A 22,618-nucleotide genomic window follows, 5' to 3' on the forward strand; every position below is an offset into this window, starting at 1 on the left:
CTGTTGAAAAGCTACAGAATTGTTTCTCCTACATTACATGAGTTGCGAGGTATCATCTAATTGCAAATTGCTTGTGCGTAAGGAGCATAATGTGTCTGCTTGGTTGTTGAATATCTAATTTATTGCTCTCCACTTTAGAGTTCAGTCATCAAAGAATAACTTTGCCTAGACTCTGCCTGAGATTCTGCCTCAGAATAGCTGCGATTTGGACTGAGTGTAGACACAAGAATTTACTTGACATACCGGACAGGAGAGTAACCACACCGATAATGTTACAGTCGTCACTGAATGGCAGGGAGTGCAGATGATCTAATTATAGAGCCTTTTAACACAGAATGTTGATGATTAGTTGGACCTCGGCCACTAGGAATATTATACGCTGTATATTATAGCTGTCCTGAGAATAGCCTATTAAATGTATGATGTAATGCTACTGGACCTGTAGATTTTACAATACAAACATTCAATGTTCTCAATAAGTCCTTACAGGTCTATTAATTTGTTTATATAGTGTTGTGCATATATCAACAAACAGCCAAGTTACATCAACATCTTTATATATCATACCTGCTGTCCTTTACTATGCCACCTATTTATGTCTACACCATAAGTGTGACACTTTATGTATTAACTAAAGGCACATTTATGCTACTTGTAAAGTTAACAAAATCTTTAGTATCACTCTCTCATATTAAAGTATATCCTGGGGCGTAGATGATGCCATTCTATATCTCCATGGTTCTCACTTCCTATATCATGGGTTTGAAGTATATGTTGAAAAGATTCTGCTAAGAATTGACCGTGCAACCTTTATTGGAATGGGTAAGCGTACTATCTTATCCGCAATCCACAATAGAATACTTGGGAATAAAACACTTGAATCATAGCTTTACCATGATCACTATTTGGACAGCATTCTTGCTAATGTGCGTTTTCGGGAACACACGGTCCTGTAAGTTGCCGCTATTGGTAATAAATTTCTGTTGGATACAAACACATGAAGCTCTTTTGAAAGTGTGGTCCACACCATTATTTCAGAGTTTTTTGGTTTTTCTGAAAATGTGCTCTTTGTCTCTCATTTATAGAGCGCTGCTTGATGTTGTTGGTTTTATATATATTAAACTAATTCGCATATGCCCACCCAGAATCCTTTGCGGTAGTAACATCACTGCAAATTTGTGATCTCTGTGGGGGGAAAAAAAGCAAGTCTTATGGCTGTGCAGATTTCTGTTAAACATTGTTGTGTGTGTATGTATATATATATATATTGAATATTCAGCCCTGAGGAGTAGAAGTTCATCCCTATTTAGTGTGGTGTGGGCCCTCTAGGCATGCATTGCAAGTAGCATTTAGGACTAATTGGTAGCGTAGGTCTTGAAATTTTGAGCACTATTAAGACAATGTGTTGTATGGTTATACTGTAATGATGATTTCAGTCTATTGGTATATTCAGTTTGTTGATGTGCTTTATGTGTCTGGAGTCTGTCACATCAGTTTATAAAAGTGCTGATTCCAATAAAAATTTACATTTTTATATTTGTGGCAGAAACAGTTCTCTGTCAATCATAAAGCAATAGCGGCTTTCTTCTTGTTCCTTTAGCTCCATAAACCTAATGGAAGCTACAGGCACGCTGCACTAGCATGTCTACATTTCCCCCTTCTCAAAGTTCTGTATTATGGCCCATTGAGAAGCATTGGATCTCTATAAGAGCATGTGCTCACACATGTCTCAATCAGAAGCTTCTGATTGGAGTATTCCCCAGCATATACTTTTAAAATGGTAGGACATGCAAAGGATACTGACCGCGGGACTGTAGCTTTTAAAAGCTGGTTTAGATATACACCCGATGGAAAAATGCAGAAATAAAATCCTGCACGTTTTCCATAGAATAGTTCTACAAAATTGTTCAAATGTAAAAATAAATTCAAAGCAATGTTCCTTCAAATTGTATAAACTGTAAAGTATCTACCCCTGGATATATGTAATGTACACATGTTCACATATATGTTGAAATGATTGGAAGCCTGGAGTAATGGTATATTAAGATATATATATATATATATATATATACTATTTTGCATAAATTGAGCATGTACCTGGAAGTGCATTCCAGATGAGGTGGTAAAGGTAATAAACCGAGAAGGACAATTTAAAACACAAAAAGCTGTCATGTAGGACAAGCCAGTCTGAGATTAAAGGTATGTAGTAGATTAGAAATAGTTAGTTCTTATCTATGCTCCTGGTTAATTTGTTCTGGTCTTTAACCCCTTAAGGACCAAACTTCTGGAATAAAAGGGAATCATGACATGTCACACATGTCATGTGTCCTTAAGGGGTTAAATGGTAAGTTCCTCCTTCAGGCCCTGTAGTCTACATGCTGTTAATAGCAAGGTTTCTAGTATCAGAGAGCAGACTGTGTACTCCGTTTGATCTGAACATTTGTTAATGCTTGGCAGTTGCAGATTCTCACCTATGCCTTCATGAAGCAGACTGTAAGAGCTCACATAATAGGCGGTATGTCCTGTGAGGTTGTTCGTGTGTGTTTAATCACTAGGTCACTGTTCTTGCTGCACTACTGCTGTATATTTACTTTTAGCACTAAAGTGTGGGTTTTTCCACCTTTAAATAAGGACCATCTAGGTCAGTGATGGCAAACCTTTTTGAGCCTGAGTGCCCAAACCGCAATAAATGCCAACTTTCTTTTCCTCTAAGTGCCAACACGGCAATTAAACCTGAATACTGAGGTTTAAGTTTAGAAAAAACAACTTGTACAGTTGTCTGAACTAATTCACATATTTTGTGGTTTAAAATAAGAACACAACAACAGAGAGTTCAATAATACAAATTTTAAATAATGATATAGATCAAATGAAGCTTATATTTATTCGTATCTCCAACAAATGCAATACATACATACAATACATACACATAGACTGCTAAATACAGTCACAGACTGCTAAATACAGTCACAGACTGCTAAATACAGTCACAGACTGCTAAATACAGTCACAGACTGCTAAATACAGTCACAGACTGCTAAATACAGTCACAGACTGCTAAATACAGTCACAGACTGCTAAATACAGTCACAGACTGCTAAATACAGTCACAGACTGCTAAATACAGTCACAGACTGCTAAATACAGTCACAGACTGCTAAATACAGTCACAGACTGCTGAATACAGTCACAGACTGCTGAATACAGTCACACAAAGACTGCTGAACACAGTCACACACCGACACACACAGACTGCTGAATACACACAGTCCGCTGAATACACACCCAGATTGCTGAATACACACAGAATGCCGAGTACACACACAGACAGACTGCTGAATACATACACGTGGACTGCTGAATACATACACACACACACAGTCTGCTGAATGCACACACACAGTCTGCTGAATGCACACACACAGTCTGCTGAATGCACACACACAGTCTGCTGAATGCACACACACAGTCTGCTGAATGCACACACACAGTCTGCTGAATGCACACACACAGTCTGCTGAATGCACACACACAGACTGCATTGAGGGGTGCAGTATATGTGTTTGTGTATACGGTTGCGGAGTGTGTGTGGAGTGCTGTGTGTGTGTGTGTGGAGTGCTGTGTGTGTGTGTGTGGAGTGCTGTGTGTGTGTGTGTGTGTGGAGTGCTGTGTGTGTGTGTGTGGAGTGCTGTGTGTGTGTGTGTGGAGTGCTGTGTGTGTGTGTGTGGAGTGCTGTGTGTGTGTGTGTGGAGTGCTGTGTGGGTGCGTGTGTGTGAGAGGGCGGTGCTGTGTGGGTGTGTCTGAGAGGTGCTGTGTGTGGGGGGATGCTGTGAGGGTGGTGCTGTGTGGGGTGGGACGGGGAATGGGTGCTGTGGAGGGGGAATGGGTGCTGTGGAGGGGCAAGGGGTGCTGTGTGTGGGGGGAGGGGGAAGGGGTACTGTGTGTGGGGGGGAGGGGGAAGTGGTACTGTTTATGGGGGGGAGGGGAAAGGGTGCTGTGTGGAGGGAGGAGTGTAGTGTGTGTGGGGGGGGGGTTGGTAAAGATACATTTAAAAAAGGAGTTACATAAAATCTTCATCCCCCCCCCCCTCCCCGCCCTTCTTACCTTTGGTACACAGCCAGCCCTGGTGGTCCGGTGGTGGTAAGTATGTGTGTCTGGCTGCAGTCTCCTGTCCTCCCACGCAATGCTTTGTGGAACGTTGCCATGGGAACCTGCAGGAGGACAGGAGAGCTGCCATAGGTTCGCCATCACTGATCTAGGTTGTCTCAAGCTTTTACTTTCAAATTCTGGGCATTTCCTGCAAAGTGCCACAACCCCTTTAAATGGTTCTACTTAAGCCAAACTTTGCAGAGTGTTACATAAGAATGAATAACGCAACACCTCTTCTGTCTTTTAAGAAAATCATATAGGATGGCTCCCAAATAAACATGGTGGATTTTAGTTAGCCAGGCAGTAGTTGATGAGGACAAAACATTTTTCACTGGTATGAAAGGGCCTTACAGATCATTAGATAAGAAGAAAAACGTAGGAGAAAGACAAGTTTTTATATTGCTCATTAAAGCTAACTTGATGCAAATGTATCAATAGTCCCGAATTTGCCCCAGACAGTCTAGCATATTGGAGTTTTTTGTCCCAGTAAAAATTACTTCTGGACACTCGTCCTGCATTTTGAAATCTCCTGGCAAATTTCAAAATGCAGCAGGGGACCGGACAATAGGACCATGCACAGAGCTTCAGCAACACTCTGTACTTGGTCTGGCTTGAGGTGGCAGGCAGTCAGTCAGCCTGGCCACCTTCTCTAGATACAGGTCTGCACTGTGCAATCTGCGCTCTCCCCTGAAGGTGGGCAGGGAGGAATAGCAGGTATGCTGATGTCACTCATATGGTTCTGGGCCCAACGCTGGTTCTTGATGGGAGCAAGCTTACTGGGAAATGAATCTCTGTCATCGGTTTGTTTCCCCCAATGGACTAAGAATATTTGTTATGAGGAATCACAAAGAAGAGAAATTAGAGTGAAATATACAATATATGGTCTCAATCAAAAAAATCTGCTTGTCCTTAAAAATTGTGAGCACACAGTACCATAACGATGGGATGGCTCAACTATGTTGTAACATCTATTCTGATCTCCTACTATCGCACATGCTAGTCATAGTGGGGATATCAGTGCATTTTGTCTGGATGTGTGCAGGATGATGTACAATGCTCAGGGAATTGCTGTTTCTGTCCTCAAAATTAGACATGCTGTATTTCTGCACCCTACCTTGTTAATGGAGCTTGTCCCATTGCATTCCGCCTTGTTCACATTCCAAGTCACTTTCATTCTATATAAACTCTTGCGCTGTTTTATTTTCGGATTTTGTGTCATTGATATAGCCTGAGTGAGCTACTTTTTGTGTATGTCATGTTTGCATTTTGTGAACAAAATAAAATCCTATTCTCTATTATTAATAATTAATTTACTGCCACATTACCAGCACCTATTAGATTTTCTTATATTAAGAATAATCTTTGCCAAGTCCTACCATTATTTAATATTCTTACTGTTATAGTACATGCCATCTCCTTTGGTTGGTTAAGCAATGAGCCTAAAAACTAGTAACCCTTTACAATTCTCCCCTCAATTGAACGTGCTTTTTAGTGAGCCTTTCCAAAAGTCAGCATTTACCTTTATGCTACTTTTAATTCCTTTTCTGCCCAACATATATTTAATTGTTACTTAAGATGGGATCTCCATAATGAATACATTTATGGTTAATTCTTTACTTTTGCGCTACTTCTAAGAATGAATAGGAGTGCCAAATGGGTATTTAGCAGGTTAGGAACACTTTAATAAATTATTGTAGATTTTGGCAGAAGATTACGATTGATTTCACCGACAAAAGCAAACAGGCTCTTCCCATTTAATTTCCATATGAAAAAGCACCATTTGAAGTAACAGAACAAGTATGAGAAGACTGTGTGTGTGTGTGTGTGTGTGTGTGTATATATATATATATATATATATATATATATATATATATATATATATATATATACACACACACACACACACACAGTCTTCTCTTACTTGTTACTATATATATATATATATATATATATATATATAAAACTTAAGATGCAGTTTTCCTGTCTTCAAGGTGAAAATAATTGAGAAATTCTAATAGGACACAGATCACATTGTCACTAATCATGCTACAGGTGTGTATAGTATCTTTGCTAGAAAGTCACCTGTCTAAGACACTGTTTCTTTTAGCGTTGTTTAGTCACTGTGGTCACTGCAGCCTAGCCATTTATCTGCATGCTGCAGTCTTAGTGGTGACTGTGTAATGATTAAATTACGCTTATTGAACAATATAGATGTAACAATATATATCCTTTGCTGCATTTAGATGGAAGCATTTTTCTGAAGCCAGCAATTCACACATTATAAAGTATTTGGTATTAGTATAACATTTTCCTCACTAACCATAGTGAAGTCCATTTTTTAGAAAGGTGTTGTGTGTATCCATGCGCACAAGCCAGTGTACCATTTGGGACAAAGATTAGGGATAGTTTTCTTTTTCCTATTTTCTTATATCATGACCTCAATGACTGGTCATTAGTCATGTAAGGGTTAAAGTGTTCCTGTATAGGAACTAACATTAAAAATTGTTTGTTTGTAGCCCCATGCCATGGAGTTTACTTAGTTTTTGTTTTTAATTCATATTTAAATTCTTTATTTTATGTGTGCATGGAAATATAACAAGCGGGCTCGTCATGCCCCAACAGCTTGACAAGCATATAAACAGACATTTGACCATTAGGTAGCATGTAGGTTATGTTGCACAATTTTTATAATATTATTTAGGTAAAATATAGTTAGCTCGTGTAAATTAGGTTGAATATGGACAAGCATAGGTTGTGTGTACGTGAACATAGTGTCCTGATTTGATATAAGGCACGTTTTTAAGATGCCAATACTCATTAAAGACAAACAAGGAGTCACAAGCTATGCCAACATGTCTATACAATATTCATAGGCTTTGCGTTTTAGCCGAGCAGGAAAGCCAGATATAGATGTATATAGTATGCATGAACCTAAGATGGTATAACGATTGAATGAAAAACATTCTTTGCTAGGTTATATAGCTATTTATGTTTTCCTATGTGGTAGACAGATTAATCTTGAACCTTGCAAAATCTTGCTCATAGTGTAAAGTGGCAACGCTGTACCAATGAGACATAACTTCACCACAAGTATATTGCAACCACCAGTGCCAAGATTTATCAAGGGAGCGAAGCATGCTTTGAGTGGTGTAGCGAGAGGGGGTGCAAGACATCCCAGCATGCGTAAAAAACACCCAGGTGGGATATCCAGCGCTGTACACTAATGATATGCCCACCTGGGTGGTTGGCAAGAGTCCAAAACAGTCCCCTTCATCCGATGCCCTGCAGAGGGAGGCTGCTGGGAACAGCCGGTGAGTAGCTTGAGGCAGGTGTAAGGTAAAGGTGAGGCTCACTGGCATAACCGGAGGACAGTTCGTGGGGGGGGGGTTAAACTTGACCCCGGTTGAGAGTCGTGTGGGTCGGAGTAGCTGCTGTCTGCTGCCGGTTCGTGGTGTTGGCTTAGCTGTCACGGCCAGGTTGGGCTTTACTTTCCGCACGGGTCTGCACGGGTCAATTGGTTGTGTTGTGTCCCTCTTGCACCCGCTCTGAGTCGTTGCCTGTCGGCTGGGCTGTCTGTGTGTCCTTGTCCCTGGTATCCGCATAGCTTGAACTGCTGTGTGCAAGCTGTTGCTGGTCGCGGCACGGCTCTGTTTCGGTGCTGACGGGGCGCGCCTGTTTTGGCGTGTGGACAGTGTGAGAGTGGGACAGGACCCATCTCCTTCATTGCCTTTGCACTCCGGGCCCTGCAGCCTACCGCCTGGTGAGTGTTCCGGACATGAGGGCCGCAGTAGTGCTTCCAGCTTCATCCAGATTTCCCTGAATAGGCGATCATATCGGAGCTCCGTGTCCCTTCTAGTCTCGCACATGATGTTGGTGCCCAGGCCGGTCGCCATGTTGAATGCTTCGCAAGAGGCCTCTGGGCTCCGTGTTCCTGTTGCTCGAGTATGGCGTGTTTTGCTGAGCTTGTGAGGGGGGACCGGGATGACCCCCGCCGGTCCAGAGGGGGGGGAACGAGGGCTCTGTGTCCGTCTAACCCTTATTCTCGGCGGCAGGAGAGCGGCCGCCTCTCCCGCGCCTGCCATGTTAGTAGGCCTCAACGGTGCAGCGGGCGTAAATCGGGTCGGTCGTCGCTTGTGGGGTATCATTCTGTCTGCCCCGACTTCCCCCGCCATTTGGTGACTCTAGTTTGGCTTTTAGGGCGTATTTTGCCAGTGTTTTGTCGCTTTTTCAGGTATTGGCCACAGGAGCTGTTAAGGGTTGCTGCCGCTCAGCTCTGCGGTCCGGCCCCGCCCCTTAATTCATATTTATTACATTTAAAGTGGCCAAAATGTAGATCCACAGTTATTATAGTACTACAATTCACATAATAGTCCCTAGTGAACAAGACCTTTGAGATATAGCATGTCTTTTTTTTTAAAACATTTCAGTAAAAAATTAAAAACAAAATAGAGAGTTACATTGAAATACATTTGCAACGTATTGGGAGCCTTTACTGGATGAGAGTCAAGACTGTTGAATTCTGAATGTGTATGGTTTGACATTAGATACCAGGGATCAGGTTGTGTAACCCAGGTAGTTACAGAGGGCGTAATGAACATGTAACACTTAACAGGGAGAGATTATGCAAACCAGCGTCTTCAATGAAAGTGTTGGCCCTTGCGAATACGGGCATAATGGAAATGTTTAGCTTAGTGAGCGTAGTTTTTACCCTCTTTGATTTTCTTTGCGTTGCTCTTGGTCCCCAAAGAAATGGTTAATATGTAGCAAGTTGGGTACCCCCAAAACATGCCGCTGTCTGCTGTAAATTTCTGGTTATTTTGCACATCCATTTTACCCATCTTCTTTCTGGCAGCACAGTGCAGGTGTGTATGAGGATTTTTATGAATTCTAATAGCCATGATTAATGACTTTGGTCTTATTTGATGTGGCATCTCGCAAAAATATTAGGACATAATTGCCATTCATCAACGTAATGGAGTCATGTAGGATCAAAGTGAGCTAATGGAAAAGATAAGTAAATATTCACCATGCATATTAGTGAACAGAGAAATACAATATTTACATAGTATCAAAATACAGTATTGATATATTGCAGGGTTTCTCAGCTCAGAATTTCTAAAAAGGGAGATACTTCATAATACCTTTTGTGGCCAAGGGTCCATGGTGATGACTATGGCTCAGTTCTAATCATCACAGTTTGAGTATTTTGTTCACTAGAACTAACCACTAAAGATAGTGGGGAAGTACGTGATTTATTTGGAGCTTTGTATGAGGGAGCTGGTGCCTCATTGTTCTGACGTGGCTAGGTTCTCCAGGTAAATGAGCCTCTATTTGCTCTGTAAAGATTGCTAGGCACTTCTTTTTTGACAATCTTTATTTAGTTGTACACATAGGACAAGAAATAAAGTTCAAAAGGAACAGAAACACCATCAATGTGTGATCCCTAGAGAAGAAGTCATTTTATAAGCTAAATGGCTAAACTCTCAGCACAAAAGCTTTTAACTTCAGCTGCAGTAGAATTGTATCAAATAACTATGTTGGACCTCATGGTTTTTTGGTTTTTTTTTAAATGCCAAATAAAATAGTTGTTCCTATGATGCAACAAACTTCTCCTAATTCTTTCTGAGGGTGTTTTGATTCTCATGTCTGCTATTCACATCCATTGAAAGCATTCTGTTTTATAAGGTGCAGTTACCAGATTACGTGGCCTGATATGGACATTTCACTAGGATTAAAAGAAGTTTGGAATTTTCAATAAATACTTCATCATACTATTTGTGCTTGTCAATTGCCATTCTTCTTGACGGAATACCTTTTTCATTTTATCCGAGAAGTTTTGCTCTGTAACCCTTATATTTTTGTACTTTATTTAGTGCTTCTTTCTAGAAATTCAGTTTCTTCAATGAACTAGTATAGTATCATTATGTCTGCAGCTATAGATCTGTTCTTTAACCCCTTAAGGACCAAACTTCTGGAATAAAAGGGAATCCTGACATGTCACACATGTCATGTGTCCTTAAGGGGTTAAAGGGACACTTCATCTCAATGAAGTGATCTTGGTGAAGTGCCCCTGTCCATTGCAATTTCAGAGAAATGCAAAGGTTAGGACAATCTCTAGTTTCTGTCTTCCTGGCTTTGCTCAGATTTTAACACCATGAAATTACGTTGGCCATCCTCATTCATGCATGTTAGGTTCCTCCATTGCTTTAATGTTGCTGGAGGAGGATATTGATCGAGCTCCAAGGGACCTCCGTGCTGGAGAGAGGTAAGTGAAAAAAGTGTCTTCTGACTTCTTCACATAACTTTCTTTATAGTGTTGTTTCAGACCAAAAAGAAGAAATGCTTCACTGGTATTTTTTCATATTATAAAATCTATAGAGTATGACATACTTGTAAAATACAAGAAATTCAAAGCAACATACACACTACTGTTCCTCAGTTTTGTTTTTTGTTTTTTTGTTTTTGTCAAAGATTTTTGGAGGAGTTTTTACAAAAAATAAATAGTACTGTATAAGGGTTAAAGGGTTACTCAAACCCTTCTTTTTTATTTTTTACTTACAACAATGATCGGGAGAAATAGTGGGAAGTTAGGACAGGATACAAAAACATAGGGAGGGGGACAGCTGCAGTTTAGGATGGTGGGAGGGGAGACACAAACTTCCATTACGCTTGTCACCATCGTGCTTTGCCCGCCGACAATTTGCTTAAAATATGCACAGAATTAACATTTGGCATTCCTGAAGAGAGTTCCGGAGCTGCCACTGTCACTTCTGCAGGGGGTGTAACTAACCCTCGGCACAAAATTGTAAATACCTGTGTATGTGCAGCGCTACAAGGAGAAAGGCAGCACAAACCGAATCCTACCACCATGATCACTTCTAAAAGCAGTAGTGGTCATGATGATTGGAGTAACCCTTTATGGGCTGATTTAATATGTTTAAAATACGGCTTTGCAACATAAAGAATAGTTGTTGCCAGGAATAGCTATCCGGTGGGATTGGTAAATCTTAACACATTAAGTAAATAAAACACAGTAAAGAAAATGCTTAGAACATGTATAATACCAGAAAACATCATGAAAAAAGCAAATCAACAAAATCAATAAATATCATTGGAAAAATACAGAATTGGATAGCACTATTCAGAATCTATATTACTTAATAAATCTGCTTAAATGAACTTGAATTATAAATAATGCGGAACGATGAAGCAACGCTCACAAAATATACATTTTCAAATTATATAAGTGAGCTTATTGGAGAATGGTTACTTTGTGTGACTAAATCCCAAAATATTTCACTTGACATTGGTGATTTTTTTTTTTTAAGTAGCCTTAAAAGATTTTAGACTGCATGTTTTTGTATGAGCAGACATTTTTGTGTGTATTTTGTTTTAGATATTTGTGGCGAGACTTCAGTTGTCAAGTTGTTTCTGTGTAGGGGAGACAGTAGCTGCGGCTGTCAGCTCTTTCATGTCCCCTGTGGTACAGAAAATATTAATGATTTATGTCAGTCTTGCATTAGGGTATTTGAGGGCATATCCCGTATCTTTGCTATATTCACTGTAAGTGCTCTGCGGTATAATCACAGGTGACATTCCTCTTCACACACAGAGAGCGATCACAGACTTCATTCATAAACTTCAACTTACAAGTCAGGAGCTGAAACGTGAAACTCCAAAACGCCCCTGTGTTTTTGATTATTGGGCGCCTGCTTTCAAGTAAGGAGGTTTTACATCCACCTTTCCCCCTCCTTTACCTCCTATTTAATGAATGTGCATAATTCAAAGAGATTAAATTAAAAGACCTGGCTAAAGATCTTTATGTTTCCTGCAGCTTTCCCCGAGGGGGGTGGGAATAAATGTAAGTTTTCCTGGCGTTTCAATTGATGCATCAGGGTGAAACAAGGGAGGTGTATATTCTTGTTTGTAGTCGAATCATTTTCCGATGGGTTCAAAGAGCGATTCATGAACTGCTCTGCTTGTTTGCACAGGGTGATGTTGAAATGCAGGCTGTGTCTTCTGGAAGATCCGTCTGCAAATATGTCTGCTGGCATGGAAATAACCAGGTCTTTTAGGTTTGGGGCGTCCCTTGCTCCAGAGTGGGCTCTCAAAGGGAAGCCGAGCTCCGAATAGGTTTATTGATCAACAAATTGTGCTTGTGCTTTGTTTGCAAGAATCCCTTAAAGATCTTGTGGAAGAGGGTCTGTAAAGCAAAATAGCCAGTGAAAAAAAAATATGCTTTCCGTCTTCTTACCTGGTGTAAAGCATCCAAAAGAGTTTACACCTTGACAACAGATAGGAAACAATTTTTTTAAGTACGCCATTATTTTCTAAACCGTGAGTGAGCATGGTTTTCTGCCCACGACTTGGTGTTTTGGTCTTCTTTTTGTAACTAAAATTAGCAGATCTGCATACTTTAGATTTTTAGATTCATTTCCCATTTCAGTATATTATATAGAAAATAAAGAAATTAAAAATTTCCTAAATTTGATACGTGGCTTATTTATGGGAAAGTTGTTCCCATATAATTTGAGTGAAGCTACTATATGTGTTATTACCACCGTTGCTGTGAGGCAGTTCCATACATGTAATAGCATTTCAAAAGTATTCTTACATTTTATTTTTTTCTTACTAATTTTAAGGCATAATCTCATATCAGCCTTTCAGTTTCTGTGGGTAGGTCTTCTCTCTTCTATTTACTTGTTAAATTGCTTCGTTTTTAAATCACTAAATATACCACACTATCCTGAGTACCTCTTTACCCAAAATATATTCTATACTTTAAGTAGGTTCTGATACATTTTATTGTTCAGAATATTCTCTGCATTTATAATGTTCTTCTAGTGGTTAAGTATGAATAATATAATACTGTCTGCTACAGAGGCCTTTCAAGAGGCCTATATTTAGTTTAACAATAGCTATTTTTGTATAATCAGGGTAAGCTTCTGACTGTATGGTCTATAAATATCCCTGTTTCAATAGCATCCAACCATGATGGCATGTTATTCAATGGATTTAAAGCATATTCTATAACGGTATTATGTTTCTTATTTTTGTTTTTTGCTGTTGTTTTGTTTTGATGGGGGGGCACATCAATAAAAAAAAATATAAGTGAAATGCCCATCTCTTCATTGTTCGTTCATCTGTCCTGGACATGTAGTGGTTAACTATATGAGGAAGATTGGTGGGCGAGTCTATTGTGCAGGTAGGCCCTGCTTCAAAGTGATGTACACCTGTGCTAAAGTTCAAAGAATCTGAAGAGCAGATGGTCACATAAAGTTCAGTATCTTTTCATTGTTCAAGTGTGGAAAGATGGGTCAAAGAGAAGAATAAGCCCAGTAGGTGGTCCACTGAATTGGCCAAGGAAACGCTATTTACAAAACACAGTAAAAGGTGCTCTTTCAAGAAGGATTAAAACATGGGGTAAAATAAGTAACTATTTTTAACATCACATGACTACACAACATGCAATGGGAAATACACAGGGAAATACAAGGAGTATATATAAGAAATTGTAATAAGTAGTTCTATGCTTCACGCTCCATAGGACTTGCATTCTGTTTAGAGTACATGATTTTATCATTATTCTTAAGCGTTTTAAGGTTGGGATGGATGTGGTCAAGCAGGGTTAACAGAAAATGATACTGGTGTACAAACAAGAATTAGATGCTGTGTATGAGGTAGCCTTTGTCTAATTCACGCTACAGGTGATATTTATACAATTAAAATTAACTTTATGCTAGAGCCAGTGATATTTTGTGCCCAATAATTGTAGACCATTAGATCTTAAAACATTAATACTCCTTTTTATTTTAGAACCATTAACTATTTACCATTTTACTAATCAGGGACTCCTTTTCAGGGTACCATATGATCTATCACAATACACAACTACTGTAACAAGCAAACATCTGAACCACAATTCCCAGATCCCCAAGCCATGATATCATGTTCATCAGTACTTTTTGATCAGCAAATGAATTCTGGAGGATAGAAAAGAGAGGTCTAAAAATAAATGCATAGGAAAATAATTTCGAAAACAACCTCAGTAACTGACTTAAACCTAATATATATGGATAAATAGCCAAAGGTGCCACGAAAAGAAACACAACCGTATAATTTGCAGACTTTGATCTGATCAGTAACAATGACCTCAATGGTGGAATGTTAGACACTTTTTTTTGTCCCCCAAGTTTTTTTCTATAGGCTTCTTTTACATGAATACACATGGGTGACATTACAGTAATAATATTTTGAGCAGCAGTGTGCATGGGAAAACTGTGTACTCAACCACTCATTTTTTAATTTTTAAGAGCTTTTATATCTAATACTATAGCTTAATAAGCATCTCCCAGAAGCCACCACTGCTTATTTACAGCATCCACACCACTTAGGTCTAAGAATAGTATGACTCCATATAACATTTATTACTGTGGATAATCGGTATGGATAGGCAATAGCTGGAAGCAAAGGCCAATGATAATTATGTAACATAGCACAGGCACAGATACCTGTTGTTACTCTTGTAAAGAACACCTCTGTTATTGAGTAGAGATAAATGTAACCACTCATTTGCATGGAAAATCTTAAAATCCAAATTATTGTTGTATGTAGTGGGATATTATGGAACTACAAGTCCTATTCTGTTATTTTAAGATTACATTTTAGTATTATCACATTTGTCTAGAACAGCCCTGTGCCAATCCCATAGTGGGGGTTCCTAGGTTGCTACATTAACCACCACTTCAGGGGAGGGTTATTCACAGCCCATGGAAATGCCAATTTTAAATATTTTAATATAAACCTTTCTCTTTCAACCTAGGCAAATATAGTTTGTTTGCTTTCTCTCTCTCTCTCTCTCTCTCTCTCTCTCTCTCTCTCTCTCTCTCTCTCTCTCTCTCTCTCTCTCTCTCTCTCTCTCTCGCCATTTTTGTAGTCCAAATTAGCTTTCCTTTGGACTCTCCAGTGTATTCAAATCCTGTGTGATCTGTGAAATGAAAAGGCCTCTTCGTATTTAAAACTAGCCTACACACAATTTTTTTTTCTTCTACTACTTACAGCTCCAATTTACCTTTACGCAATCCTAATTTGCAATCCCTGAAGCACTTTTGTCCACTGAATTCTGGCTTCACATTTAGCAATGGCAAAATACAGTTATGGAGTCCCCTGTCATTTTTAATTTTCCTTATTCACATGGCAATATGCTGCTTTAGATATGTGTCATCTACTAATAAGACACACATTATCTTCAATACCTGTTATAATATCACTAATAAAATAAAAAAACATGAAAAAGGGTTAAAAAAAAAAAAAAAGGAAGTGCATTGGCAGTGTGACTTTCCTCTAAATAGATGCTACTAATTTAACACCATCTAGGTTATCTCTCAACCATTTACCTAATTCATTCAACTGTTTGTGTTCAGACTGAAACCTTACTAAAATCCATTTGTTGTGTTGGGAATTCCTGCACCCTCTGTGCATTATAACAAACTTTTGTACCTGGATTAAGATCAAGGCAATGAGATGGAGGTCCTACACTGCTATAATACTGTCTGGCCACCTTCCAATGAGAACATATCTTGGCATTGAGGACATCATGAAATAATACTTTTCTTTCTAGGACATATAATGAATACCATTGAGGGATGTTGGCTTCCTGCATGGCCTTAAATTAAATCTCTTCCCTTTATTAGAAATACCACAATGACCTGATTTTCTTTGTAATTTGATATATAAATATAAACCATGTTAAGAGTAGGTCAAACTTAATAGATGATGTCTCATAGATGGTGGATTGCTGTTATGGAAGTCACTTTGTACAATGGGAATGTAAAAAATGTCTGTCCCTGCCCTCACAAGGCACAGCATGTTCTGAACCCGGAATGTGAAGACAAGTTCATGAGAAGATTCTTAAAGAATGTATAGTTCAAGTACAGCCAACAAGAGACTGGCAAAGCATCCTGGGAGTTCTAGTTCCACATCTAGAGGGTTATATGTGGTATTTGTAGTTTTAGTAAAAACTGAAGGCTAAGCCTGTTGACTAACCATGACATACCTGTTGTCTCAAGGAAATCTTGGGCACCCACTACAGCAAGAAGAAACCAAAGTATGTTCCCCACCTGTCCAGAAAAGGTAGACTGTTGTGAAATGTAAGAAAGGAAAATACGGAAATGTGTCAAACCACAGAACAAATGTTTGGATTGAGTCAAACTCTTTCCCTCTTGTCACCACAACCACGCTTCATGGAACTTCTCCCAGCCCACAAAATGAAAGTCTTTCCTAGATGCACAGAGGGATAAAAGACTTGCTCTCCTTGCACCAGCTTGTAGACATTATGATGGAATAGTGTGACATTTATTAAAATGTCATATATTATCTTTAAATTCTTTATTTTTGTGGTGCAAATAGTTAACACGAGCTCTTGCCATGCCCCAACAGCAAGTACAAGATTGGTAAGATACACATATGAACACGTTTAAGGCATAGAGGGTCACTGCACACATTTTTTGAAGTTAAGTAGCTAGGTCACAGGGGAGTCAAACATGTCTAGAGAGTACATAGCATAACATAAGATGTGATCTATGTGAGGTACGTAGACATGTGAGTGAGTGTGAGACAAGCCGGTGAAGCATGAGTGTCAGCAGAGTAAAATAATAAATTGGTAAATTATTAGGAAAACACACGTGTCAATGTAAGATTAATTGGGAACAGGCTATCTGAACACATGCCTAATGAGTGCTTATTATAAAAAAACATAAAAGTACAATATAAAATAATCATGCTAGATCTAGGTAAGGCGCTTTGAAGAAGATATCACCCTGGTTACTTGAGCTGGTTCAAGAGATAGGGACCGGCACCATGGTGAGCCCGAGTCCTCACAGAAGGGAGCAGTCTCATGATTAGCCGATGCCTGCTCTGCCGTGTCGGCGTAGCAGGGAGCGAGTGTCCGTCGGGGCAGGAATCTGGGCACAGTCCAGCAATGCTTTTCGTTGAACTCTTAGCTGGGCTCCCTTGGGCTGCAGCCGTGGTGAGTTGGGCCTGATATATTTGTTAATCAGGAGGCTAATGTCCGCCAAGGTAGGAAGCTGAACGTTGTCCGAGAAAACTTGCCGCTGTTTTTCACGCTGAATTTTTGGGGGCCGTCGTAATACAAGATGGGTGTAAGGTGAGTATGGGGTCGGCCCTTTTGCAGGAGTACCTCGCTTGGCGGCAGGGTCAGTTGTCCCTGACGGGAAAGGTCGTTGTGTGGTGTTCCATTTCTTCGGTGCAGCAGCTGTCAGCAGCTTGGTTGGATCGCCTGCCCTGCTTGCTGCTGGTTTGGATTGCTGCGGAGACAGGTGAGGGTTCTTCCGTCTGTTTGTGTTGCAGGGTAGGAAGGCCGCGAGCCCATCAGGCTTGTGCCCGGGAGTCGCGCTGGTTGCTGTGAGCGCGGGGAGAGAGCAGGTCTTCCCTCTGCCTCCTGCGCACATGGCGCCCGCCATTTTAGATGCACCGCTCTGGCCGCAGATCAAGGTGGTGGTGTTGCTGGGCCTTAGTTGCGTTGCCGTGGTCGGGGCCACAGGGTGAGGACTGGGGTCACCCCTGCCAGTCCATAGGGGGGAACAGGGCCAGATCCACGCGGGTTTGGGTCTGTGGCTGGGCTCCGTTAGGCAGGATAGCGGGGCAGCGGCCGTCCGCCCCACTCACCGCCGGAGAAGACCCCACCTGGGACATAGATTTCTTCTCCAGGGGACTGAAGCTCGAGGAGCCAGCCTCTCCCTGGATCCAGTGTTCCATCTGCGCTGAGGACCATCGCTCTTGGTCTGTTTTTAAAGCTTATATGTTGATACATTGCAGGAGCTGATCCTGCTTGCGACTGTCCAGCTCGGCGGTCCGGCCCCGCCCCCATATATTATCTTTATATTTCCTTTATTAGTAGCAAAATACAGGTCTACATTTTGAGTCTTTGCTCTTAGGATACAACTGTGGTAATTCTAAAGATTACAATTATGCAGCGATTAAAAATATTCAATGTGGAAATAACTGTAAAACTGCTAATGGATACATGTCATTTTTATGGTATTGATCAGTGTTTAGTGCTCCATCTTTAGTATTGCCAGCAAATATTGAAACCTTGGGGTGTTCTGTTCACTTACATAAGCATAGCATGTTTTTTCTTTCTGAGGTTGATAGAATGAGCAACATTGAGGTGGAAAACAATAGCAACATAAATACATACTTAAAGGAACCCTTTAGTGTTTAGATACACTATTTAGGTTCCCAGACTACCCCTCCCACCCCCCCTTGCTCTCCTTAAATAAGTAGTTTACTTTTATCCGAGCACCACATTGGACTGCCGGTGCTGGCTCTGCCCCCGGTCCGAATCCTTGGCTGACCTATGTCCCATAGGAAAGCATTGTATTGGCTGAGATTGTCAATTCTGATCATCTCAGCAAAGGAGGCAGAGCCAAATGCCACCCTAGCCAATCCGCATCTCCTCATAGAGATGCAGTGAATAAATGCATCTCTGTGGGGATCATTCAGTGTCTACATGCAGAGCGTTGTGCAGCATGACCCAGGAAGCACCTTTAGTAGCTGTCTGAGTGTCTGTAACTGGATGTGTCCCTAGATCGCAATGTAAACACTGATTTTTTTTTTTTCTGAAAAGACAATATTTACAGCAAAAAAACCTGCAAAAGGACGGACTATACTCGCCAGAACAAATACATTAAGCTGTAGTTGTTATGGTGACTATAGTGTCCCTTTTAAACTAGCGAAAGCTAAATATATACTTCTTGGTTAAATAATTTGACAATATTTGTTATAGATTACTGCATAAAGTTAAATAGAGTTATCTGTCTGACTACAAATTTTACTCAACTTTCCACCTTTACGTAACGGATCAGTAAAGTAAGTCTTGATTGGCTTTGCTTTTCACAATTTTAATTCTGTTCGTAATTGTGTTCCTTGGAATCTCTGCCAGAAAACGTACCTTATTGTCCATTCCCTATGCAATTGTTTCACTAATTCCGGTTAACCGTAAAAAAAGGAGAAGCTGATGTGCCATGTCCAATGCAATGCCGGGATTACATGGAATGTATTTCAAAAACGGTGTTTTGCGAGAACGCTGGTTTTGGTTAGAGTAAACATGCTATCCTGGTCACCCCCTCCCCTCCCAAACAAACAAAAATAAAGCTCAAAAGCTTACCTCTGATCTCGTGCCAAGGCCAAAGTCCACCTGCAGCCCAATCCTCTTCCACTGACGTGACTCCTCTTCCCTGTTGGAGGAGGGATGTATTGGAGGATATTGGTGGCACGGAGGGGTGTGGGGCATGCCTACGTTGTATGCTTGTCTCCAGCATGCTGTGCATGCGGACATCAGATATCTGATATGTACAGAATTTATAGATTTTTTCCCGCCTGGATAATGATGTTCCGATGACGCTACTGAAGATGGAGTTACACCTCCTATATGTGCAGCATTTCATAGCAATTCGCTGCACATAGAGACTCCAGGCACCATGATAATTTCAAATCACTGAAGTGGTCATGGTGATTGGAGTAATCCTTTACGTGCTTAGAGAAATTAAATCACTGTGGTAATGCACTGGGTACAAGTCCTATATGACTGCCGTTAGTTCATTGGAGGTAGTGATAACATTACCTGAATGTTAATGAAAGAAATGCATGTATATGGAATGCTGAATACTCTGTATACTTAGAGTACAGAACAGATATGCTTTACTTGGAACTGTAAAGATTCCAAGGCATCAAAGCTAGTAGCAGCACATAACTGTAACATATGCTGGACAAAGACAGGAGTGGAGTGGTGTACGTGTGAAATGGTACGACTAGTTCTGATCTGGTGGTAGCAGCTCTATAAGGCACTATTGTCACGGTGCTGGAAATTCATAGTAGACACAGGATATTGGAAATTCAGCTGTTTAGAAATTCCGCTATGAATGAAATCTTTGCAAACACAGTGGTTTATTTACAATATAGTTTTCTTGGTAAACTGGTGATTAAGTAATTTATGTTGATTTTCTAATGGTGGTTTGTGCTGGATGGAATTGATGAATTAATTCTGTTTTTGTTTTTGTTAGCAGATCCTCCAGTTGCAGCTGCAGTTGTATCTCATTTTAACGACTGCCCAGATTCCCACACGGATTTCTGCTTCCACGGGAGCTGCAGGTTTTTAATCCAGGAGGCAGTCCCAGCCTGTGTGTAAGTAATACATTTTACCATACTAAAACCTAACTATGACCTCAGCTTTCAAAAATGCTGACAGACAGACTATCACATATACTATCACTATTATATACACTATCACTATTCTATCGATCTTTGCTTGCGTTTATTATTTCTTTTGCCGTACAGATAATTCCTATCACCTGAGCACTCAGCATTTCATTGATTTTTGTTCTTGTCAACGGGTCTGGATTTTTTTTTTTATTAAACTAGAAGCATTGGGAAGCAATGACAATTTGGCAAATCAAGGAGTTTATTTGCTCAACTGAATAAATTGAGACAAGCTGCAAAACATGGGTTTGATTGTGTTGGTTTTTCTTTTTGTTTTTGTTTTTAAACTTTTTATTTTATTATTTTTGCTTTTTAGGAGGGTGGGGGACATGGCTTTTTTTTTTTTTTTTTTTTTTTTTACCACAATTCATTGTTTAGCCAACATTTCTCCATATCTCACATATGTGCACCTCACAGTTTTCTGCTTATTTTCTTTAATTCTAATGATCCTTTGGTTGGGACATGCAGCCCTACCACAGACACTGGTCCCTAATCGTAATCTATAAAAATCTTACTTATCTTTTAAAATGGAATGGTTGTTTGGAATTTGTAAATGTATAATCCAGTTGATGGAAAATTCTGTGACTAACACCAAACTTTGAATACGTTCAAGCAATGTTATAACACACATTAACAGTCGGTCAAGATTACACCCAAAATGGCCTCCTCAAAAGCCATTTTTTTTGTAAATGGGTTTAAATGAATGAATAACAAAAATGTTACCGGTGCAGATATCCTAGCTTTGGCAGGCAAGTACCGAGTGGACGTGTCTATGACGCAGATTGTGTCATAATGACATGCCCTTTCATAAAGAGAGCACCTTATCGCAGTACACCAATCAGGGTTGCCATATGCCAATACCTACTAATGCATTCATGTTGCCCTGAAACATCCTTTTAAAAAGTGCAGGATTAACGCAATTAACAGTAACAGTCTTAGCCAATCTAGTAGTTGTAGGTTTTCGTAAGATTTATGGCGAAACTCTGTTTCAGTGTCAACGTGCTCAAATTAGATGCCCATCATTTACGCAGATTGTCTTTTCTCTGTGGAAAACTGGTTCATTTATTCAAATTCCTTAGTGAGTTGCCTATCACGTTGCTCTATATAACACAGAGAGACCTCTGTCTTTAAAGCGTAGACTTATCATTTCACAAATACTTCGTTCACTAACAACAAAGCATACAATAGGATATTTGTATCTGTGAATGATCCTCTACTACCAGCCGGCCCTTTTGAAGTTTGAAAAGGTATCGAATGACTCATTCAGAAACATAAAGGTCTGAATTTGCGTATGTTCTACCTCACAATGAAGAATTTATTTTAAAGCATTGTAAAGGTAACAGTGAGTTATCTACCTTCATTGTAGTTTTTTTTTTCTTCTTGAACTGCTGTTTGTCATAGCAAATTATGAACTTTAGACTTGCTGCCTTTTCCACACTCTTCAGAACACCACTAATAAAACCCGCATAACCTTCGATTCTTTTGTCAACGGGGAAATACTTACCTGGATTGATAAAATTCCAAGTGATTCCAGGTCATTATTTACGGTAGTTAGTGACGCAAATGGCCTGTTAGGAATGCTGGTATCTAAATATTAGAACTTCTAAATTAATAAATTCTCATTTTGGAGGTGTAGGTGAGTGTACACTCTATCACCAGACAAGATTAATTGTAGGGCAAGTATAGACCGCTATACCAATTCCAATGGAAAGGTGAGAATGTTATCATGACTTCTGATTTATTTCTTTCTTTTTACTTGGAATCCTTCAGTTTTCTTTTAATAATGGGTGTATTCTCTCCCTTATCTCTTCCAGACAGGCAAGGACATAAATCTTAGGAGCAGTAAAGTTAGGCCATCTTCAGATCAGGCTATATTTAACTTCTTATGTTTTAATGAGCTCTAGTTCCCATTACCGCACCCAATTTAGAATCTGAATATATACTGATCATTTATTGTATGTTTGAAGAGGCTTTAAAAAGCCAAGTTGGATATTTTCAGTAGAAGCAATCTTATTTGTAATGCATTTTATGTACATTCTATAGTATATGTTATATAAAGAGTATTAAGACCAAATTATCTGTCATAGCTTTTGGGCAGAAATGCTTTCCCCCAGTCTTATAAGAAATGTGATAGATGGATATAAATTCTGAAATAAATGTGACATTTTTGTGTGTGTGTGTGTGTGTGTAT

At 39.8% G+C, this 22,618-nt stretch overlaps 1 protein-coding gene across 2 annotated transcripts in view; it reads left to right on the top strand.

Moving 5' to 3' along the window:
- The window catches only part of TGFA (transforming growth factor alpha), a 52,700-nt gene that overhangs the window by 26,458 nt on the left and 3,624 nt on the right, over positions 1-22,618 (top strand). Inside the window, exon 3 of one of the 2 annotated variants that reach the window (XM_063445584.1) lies at positions 20,232-20,352. In XM_063445584.1, coding sequence (XP_063301654.1) covers positions 20,232-20,352 — 121 coding nt within the window. The remainder of the gene's footprint in view (positions 1-20,231; positions 20,353-22,618) is intronic. The other variant, XM_063445585.1, reaches the window with a different exon arrangement.

Source organism: Pelobates fuscus, chromosome 3, assembly GCF_036172605.1.
Source record: "Pelobates fuscus isolate aPelFus1 chromosome 3, aPelFus1.pri, whole genome shotgun sequence".
NCBI classification, from domain to species: domain Eukaryota; kingdom Metazoa; phylum Chordata; class Amphibia; order Anura; family Pelobatidae; genus Pelobates; species Pelobates fuscus.